Raw genomic sequence first — 16,940 nt, 5'->3', positions numbered from 1 at the left:
CTTGGCCTTTTTTTTGGCAGATTTGATTTCACCTTTTTCTTTGTGAGAGACTTGTTAGTCTTTCACATATTTCTTCCCAACTCCTAGATGATCCAAAGGGCCAACATTGACTATGTTCCACTCAAAAAAAGAACTCTTGACTTTCTCGACTACTAACCCATTCCCTCGCACCGACCAAAATCTAAACTATCTCCTTCCTAAACCATTTTCATTCACACCGCCAAAACCTCAACTTAGTGTCCTTTGCGACTCTTTCACTGCCTTTTTCCTTTCTCGTACTGCCGATTTCGCCACGCCCATTTCCCAGTGACGTCTACCAATCTTACATTTACTTTCGGATTCTATTTCATTCCATTTGTTGGAAAACCCCTTATTCCGCCGGCCCAGTAGCACGTGATCAATACACCCCTATTTTCAACCTATTGGATCTGCGGCCATCTGGTGTGTTCTTTGAAGTAGTCGGTTGTCCAAAAACAACACTTTACCCTTCACATATAACAACTTGTCTCCATAGCATTTTAAAATCACAAAAAGTGACATTAGTGACCACAGCATCTATTTTTGGAAACTTGTGCGTGCGTTTAAGAACGGACTTCCGGTCTAGCAACTGAAGTAAATTGCCCCTACTATATTGACCTTGCATAAATATTAACTTGTTTGTTTCGCAAAACCACTTGCTGCTTTTGCCGTAGTATTCACCGTCTATTCCCTGCTTACAACCGAAGTTATGCTAATGGCTCTGTTTTTCATTACTACTACCCACTAATTTTACAATTCTTACTGAATAATTCTTGTTATTGAAACTGCGGACATTACCATATTATCCTACTAACGGCAAGAATCCAAAGGAAAACTAACTTCCAAAGTCTTTATAAAAAAATTTATTTTTGTAAGATTTTCAAATCTTACAATATAATGGTGTTTTAAGATGTGATCTTAAAGCTCAAGACTATAAAGGTGTTTTAAGATGTAATCTTAGAGCTCAAGGCTATAAAGGTGTTTTAAGATATGATCTTAAAACACCCTTATAGCCTTCAGCTAACTATCAGATTTTTGGACACTTACAGCATTTGAAACAGTATGAATTTCATAACAATAATCAAGTGATTAAAGTGTTGCACACCTGGTTAAACATGCAGAGTAAAGGGTTCTCCCCTTCTTTCTTGTGGGTAACAATGCTTGTATTCATACAATTGTTAGAATTATTGTACTGAAATAAACACAGATTATGGTGAAAAATTAGTTAAAAAAATTATCTAGTATACAAGGGTGGATTAAATAAATAATGCACAATTACTCACACATGCACACAAAGAGGCAGGAATTTATGATGCACACTCGTTGTACTACCAATTACCCATTAACACATCTAATATCATTTTTCTAGTGCTTTAAGATCTGAAGATGTGGATGGACAAAGTGACAGCTGTTTCCAGCAATACTGTGTGATGGAGTTTCTGTTCAAATTAGATGATCAGTTGGCCACATCTATCCATAGAAAACTCCTGGCAGTCTATGGAGACCAGACAATTGATTAAAGTATGCCCAAAGGTGGCTCCAAAGGTTTCAGGAAGGTGATCTCGACATCAAGGACAAACCAAAAGCAGGAAGACCAATGTCCGTCACAAACAGTGAAAATAAAGAACTCATTGACCAGCTCATTCCAAATGGCAGGTGCATAACCGATAAGTGATGGACACTGCAAAAATGTTAGGACCATCATCAACAGACTGACGCACAGAAAAAATCCCTATCAGTGGGTGCCTAAGCTGCATACATGAGAGATAATGACTGCAAGAGATCAGTGAAGATCTGTTGTTTGTTTGTTTGTTATCTGGTTTTTAGGAGCATTAGCAACTAAGGCCATATTGCTCCGGGGATATGCGGTGGTCATTCTCTGACCTTTCCGCATCCTCCGTATTTGGTGGGCACGGGTTCGAACCCTGGTCTAATCAAGAAGCGTGTGCTACGCACTGCTGCTCCTGCCCACGGAGGTGCCATACAGTGAAGATCTTCTGGAGAGGTTTGGTGCTGGCAGTCCTAAGTGCTTTAAAGGGGTCATTACATGTGAAAAAACATGGAACTTTCATTATGATCCACAAACCATGAAACAATCCATGAAATGGACATACCTGACATGTAAACAAAAAACCCCAAAACTTTCCAAATCACCAATAAAACTTATGGTCACCTTCTTCTGGGATAAAAATGGCATAATTTTTATCGATTTCTTGGAAAGTGGGACAACCATCAACAAAGAAAGGCTTGTTACTGAAAAAACTTAATCAAGCTCTGGAAACCAAAAGACCTGAACTGAATCAGCCCATCAGATTTGATTTTTTTTTTTTTTTTTTTTTTTTTTTTGGCGTTTGAGAATGATATGGAACTCATTTCTGACATTAAACACTGGTACAAATGTCAGCCTCCTGATTTTTACCAATGTGAATTCACTACTTGGAAAGAACAATTGGAGAAAATACAGCAAGTGTGGCAGTTCTTACACTGAGTGATATTTTTAAAAGTTGAAAGATTGTATTTTATGTATGTGAAGTGTGGTTATAATATCTCAAATAATAAAGATATTACAGGTTATAGTACATTACTTATTGACCTGCCATTGTAGTACTTATTTATAACAAAACTACCATTACTTTGAATAATGCTTGTGGAAATATTTATTTACAGCCACATTATTTATTCCAAGCATTGAAATGGTGACATGTTCGGTCATAAAAGTTTGAAAAATAAATAACTATTGCTGTTACGAATATGATATTTATGCAAAGCATCTTTACATAGGGGGAAAATGTTTTTACACATGTTTACACATACCCTATTTATACATGTCAAAGACGTGTAAACTGACAATGTTATATGACCCAAAGAGGCAAAACAATGATTACCCAACTTCCCTTAATTACCTATTGAACTAATTTTAATTTCTTGAAGTCGTGTACTTTCTATCTCAGCAATTCTTGCACAGTTATTCTTTGAACATAATTTTTAACAAATCTGAATAAGTTCTATGGCAATCATATCATGGTAAATGCTGCTTATAGATCCAAAGTAGTGCACAAAGTGAATTTCCATTGCACATTATTAAAAAAAAAAAAAATTCATTTTTTTTTAATGCCACTATTATAAAAATTTTTTTTTATATTCAAATTTTATAAAACATCTCTCAAAAAGGTCTGTTTCCCTGTTTTCAACCAATTTTAACAGGTTTCTTCTGCCTTCCCAATCAAGCCATTCATGGCATTAGCATGGTATAGGTTTTGCAATATTTTATGTTTGGGATCACCATTTAAAAAAATAATAATAAAAAAATAAATAAAATATACCATGACTGAACATAACAATACCTTAACACTATATGCTAATTACTATCAAAAACATTACTTACCACGGTGCATAAAATTCTACTAAAATTAAATCTGCATTATTTACAACATCTGTAAAATTTTCCTTTGTGAGAACTATCACTGATTCTGGAGGCAGCTTCCAATTGGGATCAGCTTGTTCACGCATATACTCCACAATTCCTGAAAATGAAACTATTGCTAAAATTTCTGCATTTCCAAATGCAGTGCCACCTCCCACACAACAAATCTGATTCTGAACTAATTCCCAATCAATATATATATATATATATATATATTTTTTTTTTTTTTTTACTTTTATCACTCAATACAACTGCAAAAAATAAAAAAATAATAAATTAAAATAAATTTAATATTTAAATGACAATCATTAAGGATTTTTCCCTTTGTTTACAAGGGTCTCAAAACACTTCTAAGGAATACAGAAGTGTTTTGAGGCTCCTGTAAACATAAGCACAAATTTAACATTGCTACATTTTCTGTGAATAAAAGACATACTTAAATCATCAAGACCACAGAAAAGTACCAAATTGAAAAATATGACATTTCAGTCTGAACTGCACAACAGTAGCTCTTGATAAAGATGTATCTTAGTAGTCCGATTTCAAAATTACAAGCATAATAAATTACAAGCATTCTTGTAATTATTTCTAATGAAAATGCTGCCTGTAAGCATATATGCCTATGCTGTATACTTCAGCATCCAGGTAACACTTATGGGAATTAACAAACTGAAAAGGTTTGGGTATATGCTTATCTAGGTTATACACAATTAAAAAAAACAACATTTATCATTAGATTGGTATACACAAAGTCTTATATAGAGTCCCTGAGTCTACTTCACTCAGTAAAATGGAAGAGATCAGCAAAAATTGCCAACAGTTACAAGCACATGCTTTTTAACACACACACACACACACACCCTTCCAAGAAACACTGTAGTAGTAGTAGTAGTAGTAGTAGTGGCACATGATGCAAGAAAGCAAGTGTAGGAGCTTATGCAGCATCAGCCAAAAAAAAAAAAAAAAAAAAAAAATCATCACACCATTCCCTCCAAATGCCTGTCCAGTTCCTCCTTAAATTTATTTAACCTATCAACTTCCACAACGACAGATGGAAGTTTGTTCCAGCAATTAACCACCCGCTGGCTAAAGGCAAATTTCCGCACATCTATTCTACATCTGTCCTTTCTTAATTTGAACTTATGTCCCCGTAGGTTCGTAATCTGAACAAGTGGAAGGATCCCATCAGAATTCAGCGTGCTCAACCCATTCAAGGCCTTATAGACCTCAATCAGATCACCGCGCAGGTGCCTAGTCTCCAGCCACTGCAATTTGCAGAACTTAAGCCTCTCTTGGTAAGAGAATCCCTTCATTCCCCTCACCAATCGTGTTGCTCTTCTCTGTACACGCTCAAGCAAATCTACATCCTTCCTAAAATGAGGCCTCCAGACCTGTACGCAGTACTCAAGGCGTGGCCTGACCATTGCCTTATACAGAGGGACAATCACCTCCTTTTCCCTGCTAGCAAAATTCCTATATATCATTGACAAAACCCCATGACCTGCCCTAGCAGCCTGTCTGCATTGCTCAGAAAACTTCATATCTGACTGCACAATTACTCCCAGGTCTTTTTCATTTTCTACCACCTTAAGTGTAGTACCACACAGTTGGTACGTTTCTCTGGGGTTACTTCTACCCATATGCAGTACTTTGCATTTGTCAAGGTTGAACTTCAGTTGCCACTTCTTAGCCCATCTGCCCAAATTATCTAGATCCTGTTGCAGTAGCACACTGCCATTACTGTCATTAACAACCCTGCCAACCTTTGTGTCATCTGCAAACTTCGACATTAAGCCTGATATACCTTCATCAATATCATTGATAAATACACAAAACAACAGTGGACCCAACACCGAACCCTGTGGGACTCCACTAATAACATTAGTCCACGAAGAGCAGCACCCATTGATTACCACCCTATGTCTTCTCCCACTTAACCATCCTTTTATCCATTGTAGCAACTTACCCTTAATACCATTCTGCTCCAATTTGTACAGTAGTCTTCCATGCGCAACAGTGTCAAAAGCTTTCCTGAAATCCAAGTATATGATATCAAAATTATTTTTCGCATCCAGTTCCTTTGTGACCACATCATAATAACCAATCAAATTTGTCAGACAAGACTTTCCCTTAACAAACCCATGCTGTGTTTGAATTATTGCTGCAGTCTTGTCTAGATGATCCTGCAATGCATCTTTAACCAGTGACTCCATTATTTTACCCGGAACAGAAGTTAAACTAACTGGTCTGTAATTACTCGTGTCACCCTTCGATCCACCTTTGTGAATTGGGGGACACATTTGCACATCTCCAGTCCGTGGGAACCTCCCCTGAGTCCAAGGATGCTCTCATAATTATGGCTAAGGGTTTGCTTAGTTGCTTTGCCGCCTCCTTTAAAATAACTGGATAGATCCCATCCACCCCAGGTGCCTTTCTTATGTTTAACTTCAACAATTTCTCCTCCACTTTGCTCTCAGTTATTACAAAATCATTAAGTATCTTGCTACAATTTGATAACCTTCTTCCATTTTCAAACTGTAATAATTCCTCACGTGTGAATGTAGATGCAAAATACTCATTCAGTTTGTTTGCTATCTGAGCAGGATCATCAACAGTCGAACCATCGATGTCAAGTGGACCAATCATATTCATCCCCTTCCTTTTAGAGTTTATATAAGTAAAGAAATCCTTGCTGTTTTTCTTAGCATCCTTTGCCAAAGATTTCTCGTAATCTGCCTTCGCCTGCCGAACCTCCTTTGTGACCTGATTACAGACTAGCTTATATCTGCCACAGGCTTCTGCGTCACCTGATAATTTATATGCATCCCATGCATTTTTCTTCTCTGTCACGAGTCTCATTAGTTCATTTGATAACCATTTAGGCCTAAACCTTGAACGATATTTCTTAATCGGTATATAAAGTCTAGTAGCTTCCACGATTAATTCCTTGAATGCTTCCCACTTAGAATTTACTGTTGGTAACATCGTCAGTTGATCCCACTGTACAGAATTTAAAAACTGTCTGAGACCACTGTACTCCCCTTTACGGAAGCAAAAACCCTTTCCTTTACCCCTGACGGTAGTTACCTCTTTGAGTAAATCCCACTTCAGCACACTGTGATCACTGCCACCTAGTGGTTCCTTTATCTGCAAATTCTTAATACACGAATGATCACTGCTGATAACCAGATCAAGAGTATTACTTTCTCTGGTTGCCTCTCGAACATGCTGCTGCAGAAAACAATCATCCAATAAATCCACAAAAGTCTGACTGGTGTGTGAGTGACCAACCCACAAGTTCCAGTCAATATCTGGGAAGTTAAAATCCCCCATTATAAGACATTCAGATTTACTGGCCCACTCTATTTCTCTGTACAATTGTTCATTGTACTCATTCAAGTCATTAGGCCTATAACACACTCCTACCCTTATTTTTCCTTTCGCAGTGCTTATCTCGCACCAAACTGACTCAACAGAGCACTGTTCATCTATATTAACTGGGTGCACTTCCTTTGATTTTATGTTTTTCTTAATTAACAGCATAACACCCCCTCCCTTTCTGTCCTGTCTATCCTTTCTGTACACATTGTACTCCCCAAATTCCAGTTCTGCATTCCTTATATCTTTGTGACACCACGTCTCTGCTATCCCAACAATATCCGCCTTTGATGTCTTGACCAACACTTCAAATTCATCAAATTTATTTACTATACTTCTAGCATTGGTATACATGCAAGCATACATGCTCCTATGCCTATTCCTGGTTACCCTAACACATCCCATATACCCAACTATTCCATGATGACTGCCATCCGTCCCTGAAACCCCCAACACCCCTCGCTCCAGGTCGCTTCTTATTCTAATAGAAGTTGTGCAAGAATCACCTTCACCTCTGCCTGCGGTTACTGTTAAACTATTAGTCTTTGTATCCCCCCAAACTAGCAGTTTTCCGACCCACCTAACACTGCCTCTATAGCATCAGCAAATATTCTTGCACCCTTTCTATTTAAGTGTATCCCATCCCTGTAGAAGCAATCTCTCCTGTTAACAAGTACAGTCCAGGCTGAAAAAAATTCTACCCCTTGAGCCTTGCACAATCCTTCCAGGGCCGAATTGATCGACAAGGCTCTCATCATGTACTCCCTCCTATCGTGTCTGGGCAGAATTGCAGACACTTTCAAATTCAACCCTATTTCACGGCTTTTTTTCAACAGTGACCTGTACTTGTTGAGTAATTCTGCCGGTCTCCTACTCTTAATATCATTAGTGCCAACGTGTACAACTATATCACCTTTTGTGCCCTTGAAAGATGATATCCGCTCTACAACGTCATCAACCTTTGCCCCTGGCAGACATACCCTGGTCCTGTTCCACCTATCCTTTTTACAAAGGATGTTCCCCGTTTCCCTGACAATAGAGTCACCAACAACAACTAGTTCCTGTGGGACCAGCGCATTCTGCCTTAGGGGTTGCCGCTGTGTTGCGTGATGACCAAGTGCAAGCTCTGGCGTTGATGTGGGCAGCTGAGAGCCTGATGGGCCCCTCAATTTAGTTCCTTCGAGGGCATCCACCCTGTCCTTCAAGCTCTCATATAGGCCCATAAGAACGCTGAGTTGTTGCCTGATTTCGATACACTCCTTGCATCGCGCACACACAAAGACATCCCCCATGGCAATATCATGTTCCGTTCCAGAGAGTTCGGCAAACATTTCACAAGTTGCACATTTCTTTAGGCTGTGATGCGTTGGAGAATTGCCCCCCTCAGTTCTCCCCCGAGTCACAGCACTCCTGCCACTTTGTGCCCGTTGCTTTGCTGCTCTAGTTTGGGGCATGGTAGTTTAAATTAATAAAATCAATAAATTAAATATCAATAGTATTTGAATAGAAACTATTAAATAGAAACAGTGAAGCGTATTACTATATAATTATGCGTTAGAGCTACCTAGCTACCTCAATTAAAAAATTTGAATTCCCTACCACTATATCCAAAAACAATGGCTACAGAAATGGAACGAAATAACGGTTTTACCTATCGTAAGTAAAATCCACAAAAACTCTTTATCTAAATTAAAAATAAAAAATAACCAGCGTAACTATAACTATATGACTACGTATTAAGTACAATATAAAATAACAATCATGTAAATAACAGGTAAACACTTATCGTTTTTGCAGAGCCTGTAACTGATAGCTGTAACTTTTAAAGAGATTCAGCGCCCTCTGTTTTAAACACTTGTAAAATAAAATCTTGGAAAGACATTTTACTAAGTAAATTGCAGTCACTTTCTACTATAAGTAAAATTAAATACAATAAGCAGCAACAAATTCCTTTGGAAGGCCTAGGAAAGTGCTATGGGTAAGTTAAATTCCCCCCCCCCCCAGAAATGTCAAACATCCATACCAGTTTGAAGTTGGACCCTTATGAGTTGAACTGTTTTGCTTAAAATCACTCATGGAATCAACTTCTGAAGTCTGGCACCGTGTATATATTTCTGTTCAGGAGAACCATAACTGAAACTGAGTGTAAAACCTTCCCAGAACATATGCTGAAAACTTAGTGTTCATAAAACTTTTCCTTATCAAGCTATGCCCATACATCTGAAACATACTTTCACTTATATATAAAATTGAAAGGAAATGCTAAATTTCCATTGTTCTGATTTATATGAAATTTGGGATTACTGCTGCTGTTGTTATTATCATTAGGTGCATTACATCTAAGGGCATACTGCACTGAATATATTACAACATACAAGTGCATATTCATGGGCTAATATGAGCACTGTGCAGCCTGAAGAATAACATGAGGAATATTCTAACTCCCTCCACCTGAGAGATTGAGGAAGCCATTGAAAATTCCTCCAGGCTGTGAGAGACAGCCTCTCCAAACAATGACAAAACTGCTATATTTTCATGGATATTTTCATCCAACCCAAAGGGAGAGACATGAAATTTGGAGACTCAACAAATCTTTCTAAAGGCCCAGATATAAAATTTAATGAAAACCTGTCCACTGGGATCCAAGGTTGTGACATGCAGACAATAGATATGAAGAGATCACAGATGTGGTGAAGAGATTATGCATATGTAAACATGCCTAAAACATAATGGATATTTGATCAAAATTAAGAAGAAAAGTACACTTTCCACAAAACTTTAAAAGATATACAATAGACAGAAAAACTGAAAAAGTTAGTTGAAGTGCAATAATAGTTTCAAAATATATGCCCACATTATTCAATCAGTTTACAACTACTAATTTTACAGCCATTTACAGCCATCCAATAAAATTAGCTGCTGTGTAGGCAGAAGTCATTGACAAAACATTTGGATATTTTTGGGATGACATATAAAAAATCTCCCAGGGACAGACCCAACCCAATGGCTATAAGTTATTACTATAGGACACCACTATAGTAATATATTAACTTTCCTGCACACATAATACACATAGAGGAATGGATGCAAAGGGGTAACACATTTCCAACCACTTAGCCACATCATTAGATATTGCTGCTTTGAATGACCTTGTTGATTTCCAGATAACAGAATAATGTAAAGATAATGACCTATAAGTAACCTATAAGAACGAATGTAAGTTTCTCTTCTTGAGAAACTTCTATTCATTCTTATAGGTTACTTGATGCAAACGTCAATAAAAGAAAATAAATACTTTGTATGATGTATTGCTACTATAACTAAAATCGATTTTGGATTTAGGAAGGAGGGAGGGACATGAAATATAGTAAAACTGGAAAAGTCAGTAGGTATGAGACAATGGGTTAAGAACAAATACCACATTATGTTTATAATGTGTTATATGTCTCATTTCCAGGCTAGTTAGCCTGGAAATAAGAACTGCTGACACCCCCTCCCCCCCACACACCCATCCCAGTAAAAACAGTACACTTTTACACCCTGATCAAGACTCTGGTAGAGGTGCTGTAATGTATCACTAAATATGATTTTTTTGTGGTGTAGAGAGTGTAAATAGTTAGTATCAAATTTTTAGCAGCACCTTGTTTCCCATCCTTCAACTTTACTTTCCACTATGTTTTCTTCTTTCTTTTGATCTAATATTTTGAGGTAATTAGTGATCTAAAAACAAAACCAATTACAAGTAACCAAATATCATTCTGGGACAGTGATGAACTCATTAAACCTGATTTATAATGGTACCACAAGGTCCGAAGAACCCTTTTGTAAATTTGTTAACAATCCTGATTCATGCTCTTTACAACTAAAGTTATTTATTTATTATATATTCTTTAAGTCCAAATATAATATCTCCAACCAATCCAAGATGCACACCCAAGTTGTATATCTTTAGTTTCCAACAATTGCAACTAGATAGACAGAAATTCCACTACATATAGACACCACTGAAATACTCATATCCAGGAAGCAGTTCATTGCAATGGTGTGGAGATAATTCTTGTAATCATTAAAGTGAAATACCTTTTGTGTGCACAATGTAAGGAGTGTGAGGAAATCAGGCAACAACTCAGCATTGTTATGGGCCTATATGACAGCTTGAATAACAACGTGGATGCCCTCAAAGGATCTAAATTGAGGGGCCCCATTAAACTCTCAGCTGCCCACATCAACACCAGAGCTTGCACTTCAACATCATGCACCACAGCGGCAACCCCCCACAGAATGCGCTGGTTCCACAGGAATTAGTGGTTGGTGACTCTATTGTCGGGGAAACAAGGAACACATTCTGCAAAAAAAAGGATAGGTGGAACAGGACCAGGGTATGACTGCTAGGGGCAAAGGTTGATTAAGTTGTAGAGCAGATATCATCTTTTAACGGCAACACGTTGGCACTAATGATATTAAGAGTAGGAGACCAGCAGAAGTACAGGTCAGTGTTGAAAAAAAAAGCCATGAATTAGGGTTGAATTTGAGTGTCTGCAATTCTGCCTAGATACAATAGCAGGGAGTATATGATGAGAGCCTGTTCAATCAATTCGGTTCTGGGGAGATTGCACAAGGCTCAAGGTGTAGAATTTTTCTCAGCCTGGTCTGTGCTTATTAACAGCAGAGACTGCTTCTACAGGAATGGGATACACTTGAATAGAAAGGGTGCAAGAATATTTGCTGATGCTACCGAGGCAGTGTTAGGTAGGTCAGAAAACTGCTAGCTGAGGGGGACTACACGGACTAATAAATTAACAGCAGCTGCTGCAGAAGTGAAAGTGATTCTTGCACTGCTTCTATTGGAATGAGCAGCAGCCTGGAAAACAAGATGCAGGGGATTTCAGAGACTGCTGGGAGTCATTAGGGTATAAGTAAACATATGGATTGTGTTAGGGTAGCTAAGAATAAGAACAGGTGCATGTATACTTGCATGTACACCAATGCTAGAAGTTTGGTAAATAAATTTGATGAATTTGAGGTGGTGGTCAAAACAACAAAGGTAGATATTGTTGGGATATCAGAGATGAGGTGTCACACAGATATAAGGAATGCAGAAATGGAATTTGAAGAGTAAAATGTGTACAGGAAGGATAGACAGGAGGGGTTATGCTATTAGTTAAGAAACACAAAATCCAAGGAAGTATGGCCAGTCGACATGGCTAGAAAGTGTAGTGTCAAGCCAGTTTGGTGTGACATAAGCACTGGAAAAACAAAATTGAGAGTAGGAGTGTACTATAGGCCTAATGACTCTGATGAATATAAAAAGAAACTGTACAGGGAAATAGAGTGGGCCAGTAAATCAGAGAGCCTTATAATGGGGGATTTTAATTTCCCAGATATTGACTGGAATTTGTGAGTTGGTCACTCACACACTAGTAAGGTTTTTGTGGATTTATTGGATGATTGTTTTCTACATCAGCATGTTCGGGAGGCAACTAGAGGGAGTAATACTCTTGATCTGATTATCAGAAGTGATTCTTCATACATTGAGAATCTGCAGATAAAGGAACCACTAGATGGCAGTGATCACAGTGTGCTGTAGTGGGATTTGCTCAAAGAGTAAATCAGGGTAAAGGAAGAGTTTTTGCTTTCATAAAGGCAACTATGGTGGTCTGAAACAATATTAAAATTCTATACGGTGGGAAGCATTCAAAGAATTAATCTTGGAAGCTAATAGGATTTACATACCAACTAAGAAATCTTTTTCAAGGTTTAGGCCAAAATGGATGTCAGATGAACTAATGAGACATATGCCAGAGAAGAAAACTGCATGGGATACATATGAATTAATGGGTGACATGGAAGCTTATGATAGATATAAGCTGTTCTGTAACAAAGTCACAAAGGAGATTAGGCAGGCAAAGGCAGATTGTGAGAAATCTTTGGAAAAAGATGCAAAAGAAAAACAGCAAATTATTTATCTATGTAAATTCTAGAAGGAAAGGGATGAATCAGATTGGGCCACTGGATACTGATGGTTCAACTGTTGATGATCCTGCTCAGGTGACTAACAAACTAAATGAGTATTTTGCATCTACATTCACACATGAGGACTTATTTAGGGAGATGAATGCCAGAGGTGAACTAAACTCTGGCAGTGAGCGAAATGATTTTGTAAAAACTGAGAGGAAAGTGGAGGAGAAATTGTTGAAGATAAACATAAAAAAGGCACCCGGGGTGGATGAGATCTATCCGGTTATATTAACGGACACAGCAAAGGAACTAAGCAAACACTTAGCCATAATTATGAGAGCTTCTTTGGACACTAAGGGGAGGTACCCATGGACTGGAGATGTGCGAATGTGACCCCAAATCACAAAGGAGGATCAAAGGGCGACATAAGTAATTACAGACCTGTTAGTTTAACTTCTGATCCAGGAAAATTAATGGAGGCATGGTAAAAGAAGCACTGCAGGATCATCTAAACAAGACTTCAGTTATAGTTCGGACACAGCATGGTTTTGTTAAGGGAATGTCTTGCCTGACCAATCTGATTGGGTACTATGATGTGGTCACAAAGGAACTGGATGCAGGGAATAAATTTGATATCATATATTTGGATCTTAGAAAGGCTTTTGATACTGTTGCACATGGAAGACTGCTGAACAAACTGGAGCAGTGTGGCATTGGAGGCAAATTGCTGCCATAAATAAAGGGATGGCTGAGTGCGAGAAGACTGAGAGTAGTAATCAGTGGACACTGCTCTTCATGGAGTAATGTTATTAGTGGAGTCCCTCAGGGTTCAATGTTGGGTCCATTGTTGTTTTCTTTATTTATAAATGATATTGATGATGGTATATCAAGCTTAATGTCCACGTTTACAGACGATATGAAGGTTGGCAGGGTTGTTAAGGACACTAATGACAGTACACTGCTGCAACAGGATCTAGAAAAGTTGAGCAGATGGGCTGAGAGGTGGCAAATGAAGTTTAACATTAACAAATGTAAATGTACTACATACGGGAAGCAGTAACCCCTGAGTAACATATTAACTCTGTGGTACTACACTGACAGTGGTAGAGAACGATAAGGACCTGGGGAGTAATTGTGCAGGCAGATATGAAGTTTTCTGAGCAGTGCAGACGGTCTGCAAGAGTAGCTCAGGTGTCTTGTCAATGATATACAGGAATTTTTCTAACAGGGATAAGGAGGGTTTTTTTTTTTTTTAGAAGCATTAGCAACTAAGGCCATATTGCTCCAGGGATATGCGGTGGTTATTCCCTGACCTTTCGGCATCCTCTGTATTTGGTGGTCATGGGCTCTAACCCCGGTCTAATTAAGAAGCGTATGCTACCAGTGCTGCTCCTGCCCATCTGGCTATGGAGGCGCCAATAAGGAGGTGATTATCCCCTTGTATAAGGCAATGGTTATGCCACACCTTGAGTACTGTATACAGATCTGGAGGTCTCATTTTAAGAAATGATGCAGAGCTGTTGGGACGAGTACAGAGAAGGGCCACAAGATTAGTGAATGGAACAAAGGGTTGCTCTTACAAAGAAAGGCTTAAGTTTTGCAAATTACAATGTCTGGAGACCAGGCACCTGTGAAGTGATCTGATTGAGGTGTATAAAGCCTTAATGGTTTGAGCATGGTCGATGCTGATGGGATTCTTCCTCTTGCTCAGAATAATCACCTGGGAGGGCATAAATTCAAATTGAGGAAAGACAGTTGTAGGATAGATGTGCAGAAGCTTGCCTTTAGCCAGAGGGTGGCTGATTTCTGGAACAAACTTCCATCTGTCATTGTGGAAGTTGATAGCTTAAATAGATTCCAGGTAGAACAAGAGAAACATTTGAAGCAAGTGGATGGGTGAAATGAGAAGTGTGTTTTTTTTTGGATGATGCTACATAAGCTTGCTTTCTTGCGTCATGTGCCTCTACTAATGCTAATTATGCATACAAATGAGATGCTCTCTACTTTAAAATTAACAAAAAGAAAAAAACTATGTAATACAAAAAATGAGATCAAATATAGACTTTCAAGAAGAAATAAAATTAAAAAGGTGATTTTGAGGTGTATAAGGCCTTGAATGGGTTGAGCACGCTGAATTCTGATGGGATCCTTCCGCTTGTTCAGATTATGAACCTAAAGGGGCATAAATTCAAATTAAGAAAGGACAGGCACAGAGTAGATGTGCGGAAATTTGCCTTTAGCCAGCGGGTGGTTAATTGCTGGAACAAACTTCCATCTGTCGTTGTGGAAGTTGATAGGTTGAATAAATTTAAGGAGGAACTGAACAGGCATTTGGAGGGAATGGTGTGATTTTTTTTTTTTTTTTTTTGGCTGATGCTGCATAAGCTCATAACACTTGCTTTCTTGCATCACATGCCACTACTACTACTACTCTTTCCTATTCGTCATTCTTGATGACATTTCCAAAAATTTCATTACTCTTAACATAACATCATATAACACAACAAAAATACATAAAGATGAATATTTCCTTCAATATATTGCTCCAAGCAACTTGCAGCCAATGTTTTTACACTAACTATCAAGAAAATTCCTTTTAACAAGATAAAACTACATTTTACATCATGTCTGTTAACTGATTTTTATCTCCAAGATTATAAACTTCTTTCCACGTTAGAGAATTTTATAATCTTGGAGAACATTAAACATTCTCCAACCATTAACCAAATCTCTTCCCAACTATATAATTTGCAACACAAGCATTTTGTTTGTATGTTTGTGCTATCAATTAATATAGTTGACATAATCACCAATCCCTGTGGCAAAATCTAAATTTAAAAAGTTAACATAAAGCAAAAGCTAAGTTTTCACTAATGAAAAGTGAAAGTAAAATACAGTAGTTAAAGCTACAAAAATGATGCAGAGTTGTAAATTACAAATTTATTCATTTCAATCACAGACCCTGGCACTTCAAGATCCATTTATGATTCTAACACTCAATTCTCACATATAAATGGCAAGAGCACTTCTGCTGTTGATATAGCTGAAGAGGCTGAATCTCATTTCAGTGCCTTCCTACCACAGTCAGCTCATGGACTATCATAAATATTCCTAAGAGTATTGGGAGGGAGGGAAGATCAGAATTGAAATCCAGGCCTTCATAGGGAAAGGAGCTGACCTAGTGAGGCCGATTTCTCTGGGATTTTTCATGGCCTCCAAACACCTTTATATCAGCCTGCCACAAGTTGCACATTGATAGAATTTTGTGCGACGGCCTTATCTAATTTTGGATTTTTGGTCTTTTTTTACGCATGCGCCAATATAAATAATCTCTCTATATTTCAGAGTCAAATACACACACAAACACTTCGTGATATTCCCATTCTGTGAACACACCGATCAACCGAAAAGCGTGGTCTGCTTAAGGAAGGGAAACAGCTGTGCATTTCGTTTAATTTGAGTATTCATCCAAATCGTAACTTTTAATCCAATTAATTTTAAATAGTTTTTAATCTTTTTAATTGTAATTTTAATAGTGTTTTTAACCAGTGATTTTAATTATTTATTATCGGAACCAGTTTTAACTATTTATTATGACACAACGTCTTCTCGCACTCATGGTCTTGCTGTGGTGGTTTGAAGTGTGTCGGGATCGGGTTGGGGCTCTTGGCTTTTGATTCCGTTGTGCATCGGATTTGGCCGTATATCTATGAGTGTAGGAATTCGTTAATTCGTTTTTTTCCAATTTTTTCATCTCATTTTATTCGTCACATATGAGAGAGAATTGACTGGAAGCATTGCACGAAAAAGATTGAGGTAATCTTTTACTTTTTAATATACTAAAATCGTGGAAGTTATTGAGTAAAAAAACATTTTTTTACTAATAATGCTATTCCGTATAAAAGTCATAAATTCCTGTAGAAAAGAGTTCTATTGGTCAGAAAACTTCAAAAGGATTTTGGAACATTTTGTTGCAATAGCTAAGGCTATTTTTGGATCTTTGGGCAAATCTTCTTCAAGGTCCATTTCTGAAACCATAATTTATTACAATGTTGATTATATCAGTATCACTCGTGCTATGATAACTTCAATGTCAGGCTCAGTTCATTCTTCAATCAGCATTCTAAAATACTTCTAGAACTTGACCACATGTATTTTCTCT

The 16,940-nt window shown here is 37.8% G+C and overlaps 1 protein-coding gene across 1 annotated transcript in view; it reads right to left on the bottom strand.

Moving 5' to 3' along the window:
* LOC150090705 (protein disulfide-isomerase A4-like) overlaps positions 1-16,940 on the bottom strand; it is a 133,802-nt gene that overhangs the window by 70,185 nt on the left and 46,677 nt on the right. The window contains exon 4 of the mRNA XM_090369889.1: positions 3,404-3,542. Within this exon, the coding sequence (XP_090226015.1) occupies positions 3,404-3,542 (139 nt within the window). The remainder of the gene's footprint in view (positions 1-3,403; positions 3,543-16,940) is intronic.

Source organism: Mastigoproctus giganteus, chromosome 1 (assembly GCF_048544385.1).
Source record: "Mastigoproctus giganteus isolate SK-2022 chromosome 1, ASM4854438v1, whole genome shotgun sequence".
NCBI classification, from domain to species: domain Eukaryota; kingdom Metazoa; phylum Arthropoda; class Arachnida; order Uropygi; family Thelyphonidae; genus Mastigoproctus; species Mastigoproctus giganteus.
The sequence above is the reverse complement of the archived record's forward strand: the minus strand, read 5'-3'. Positions and strand labels throughout refer to the sequence as shown.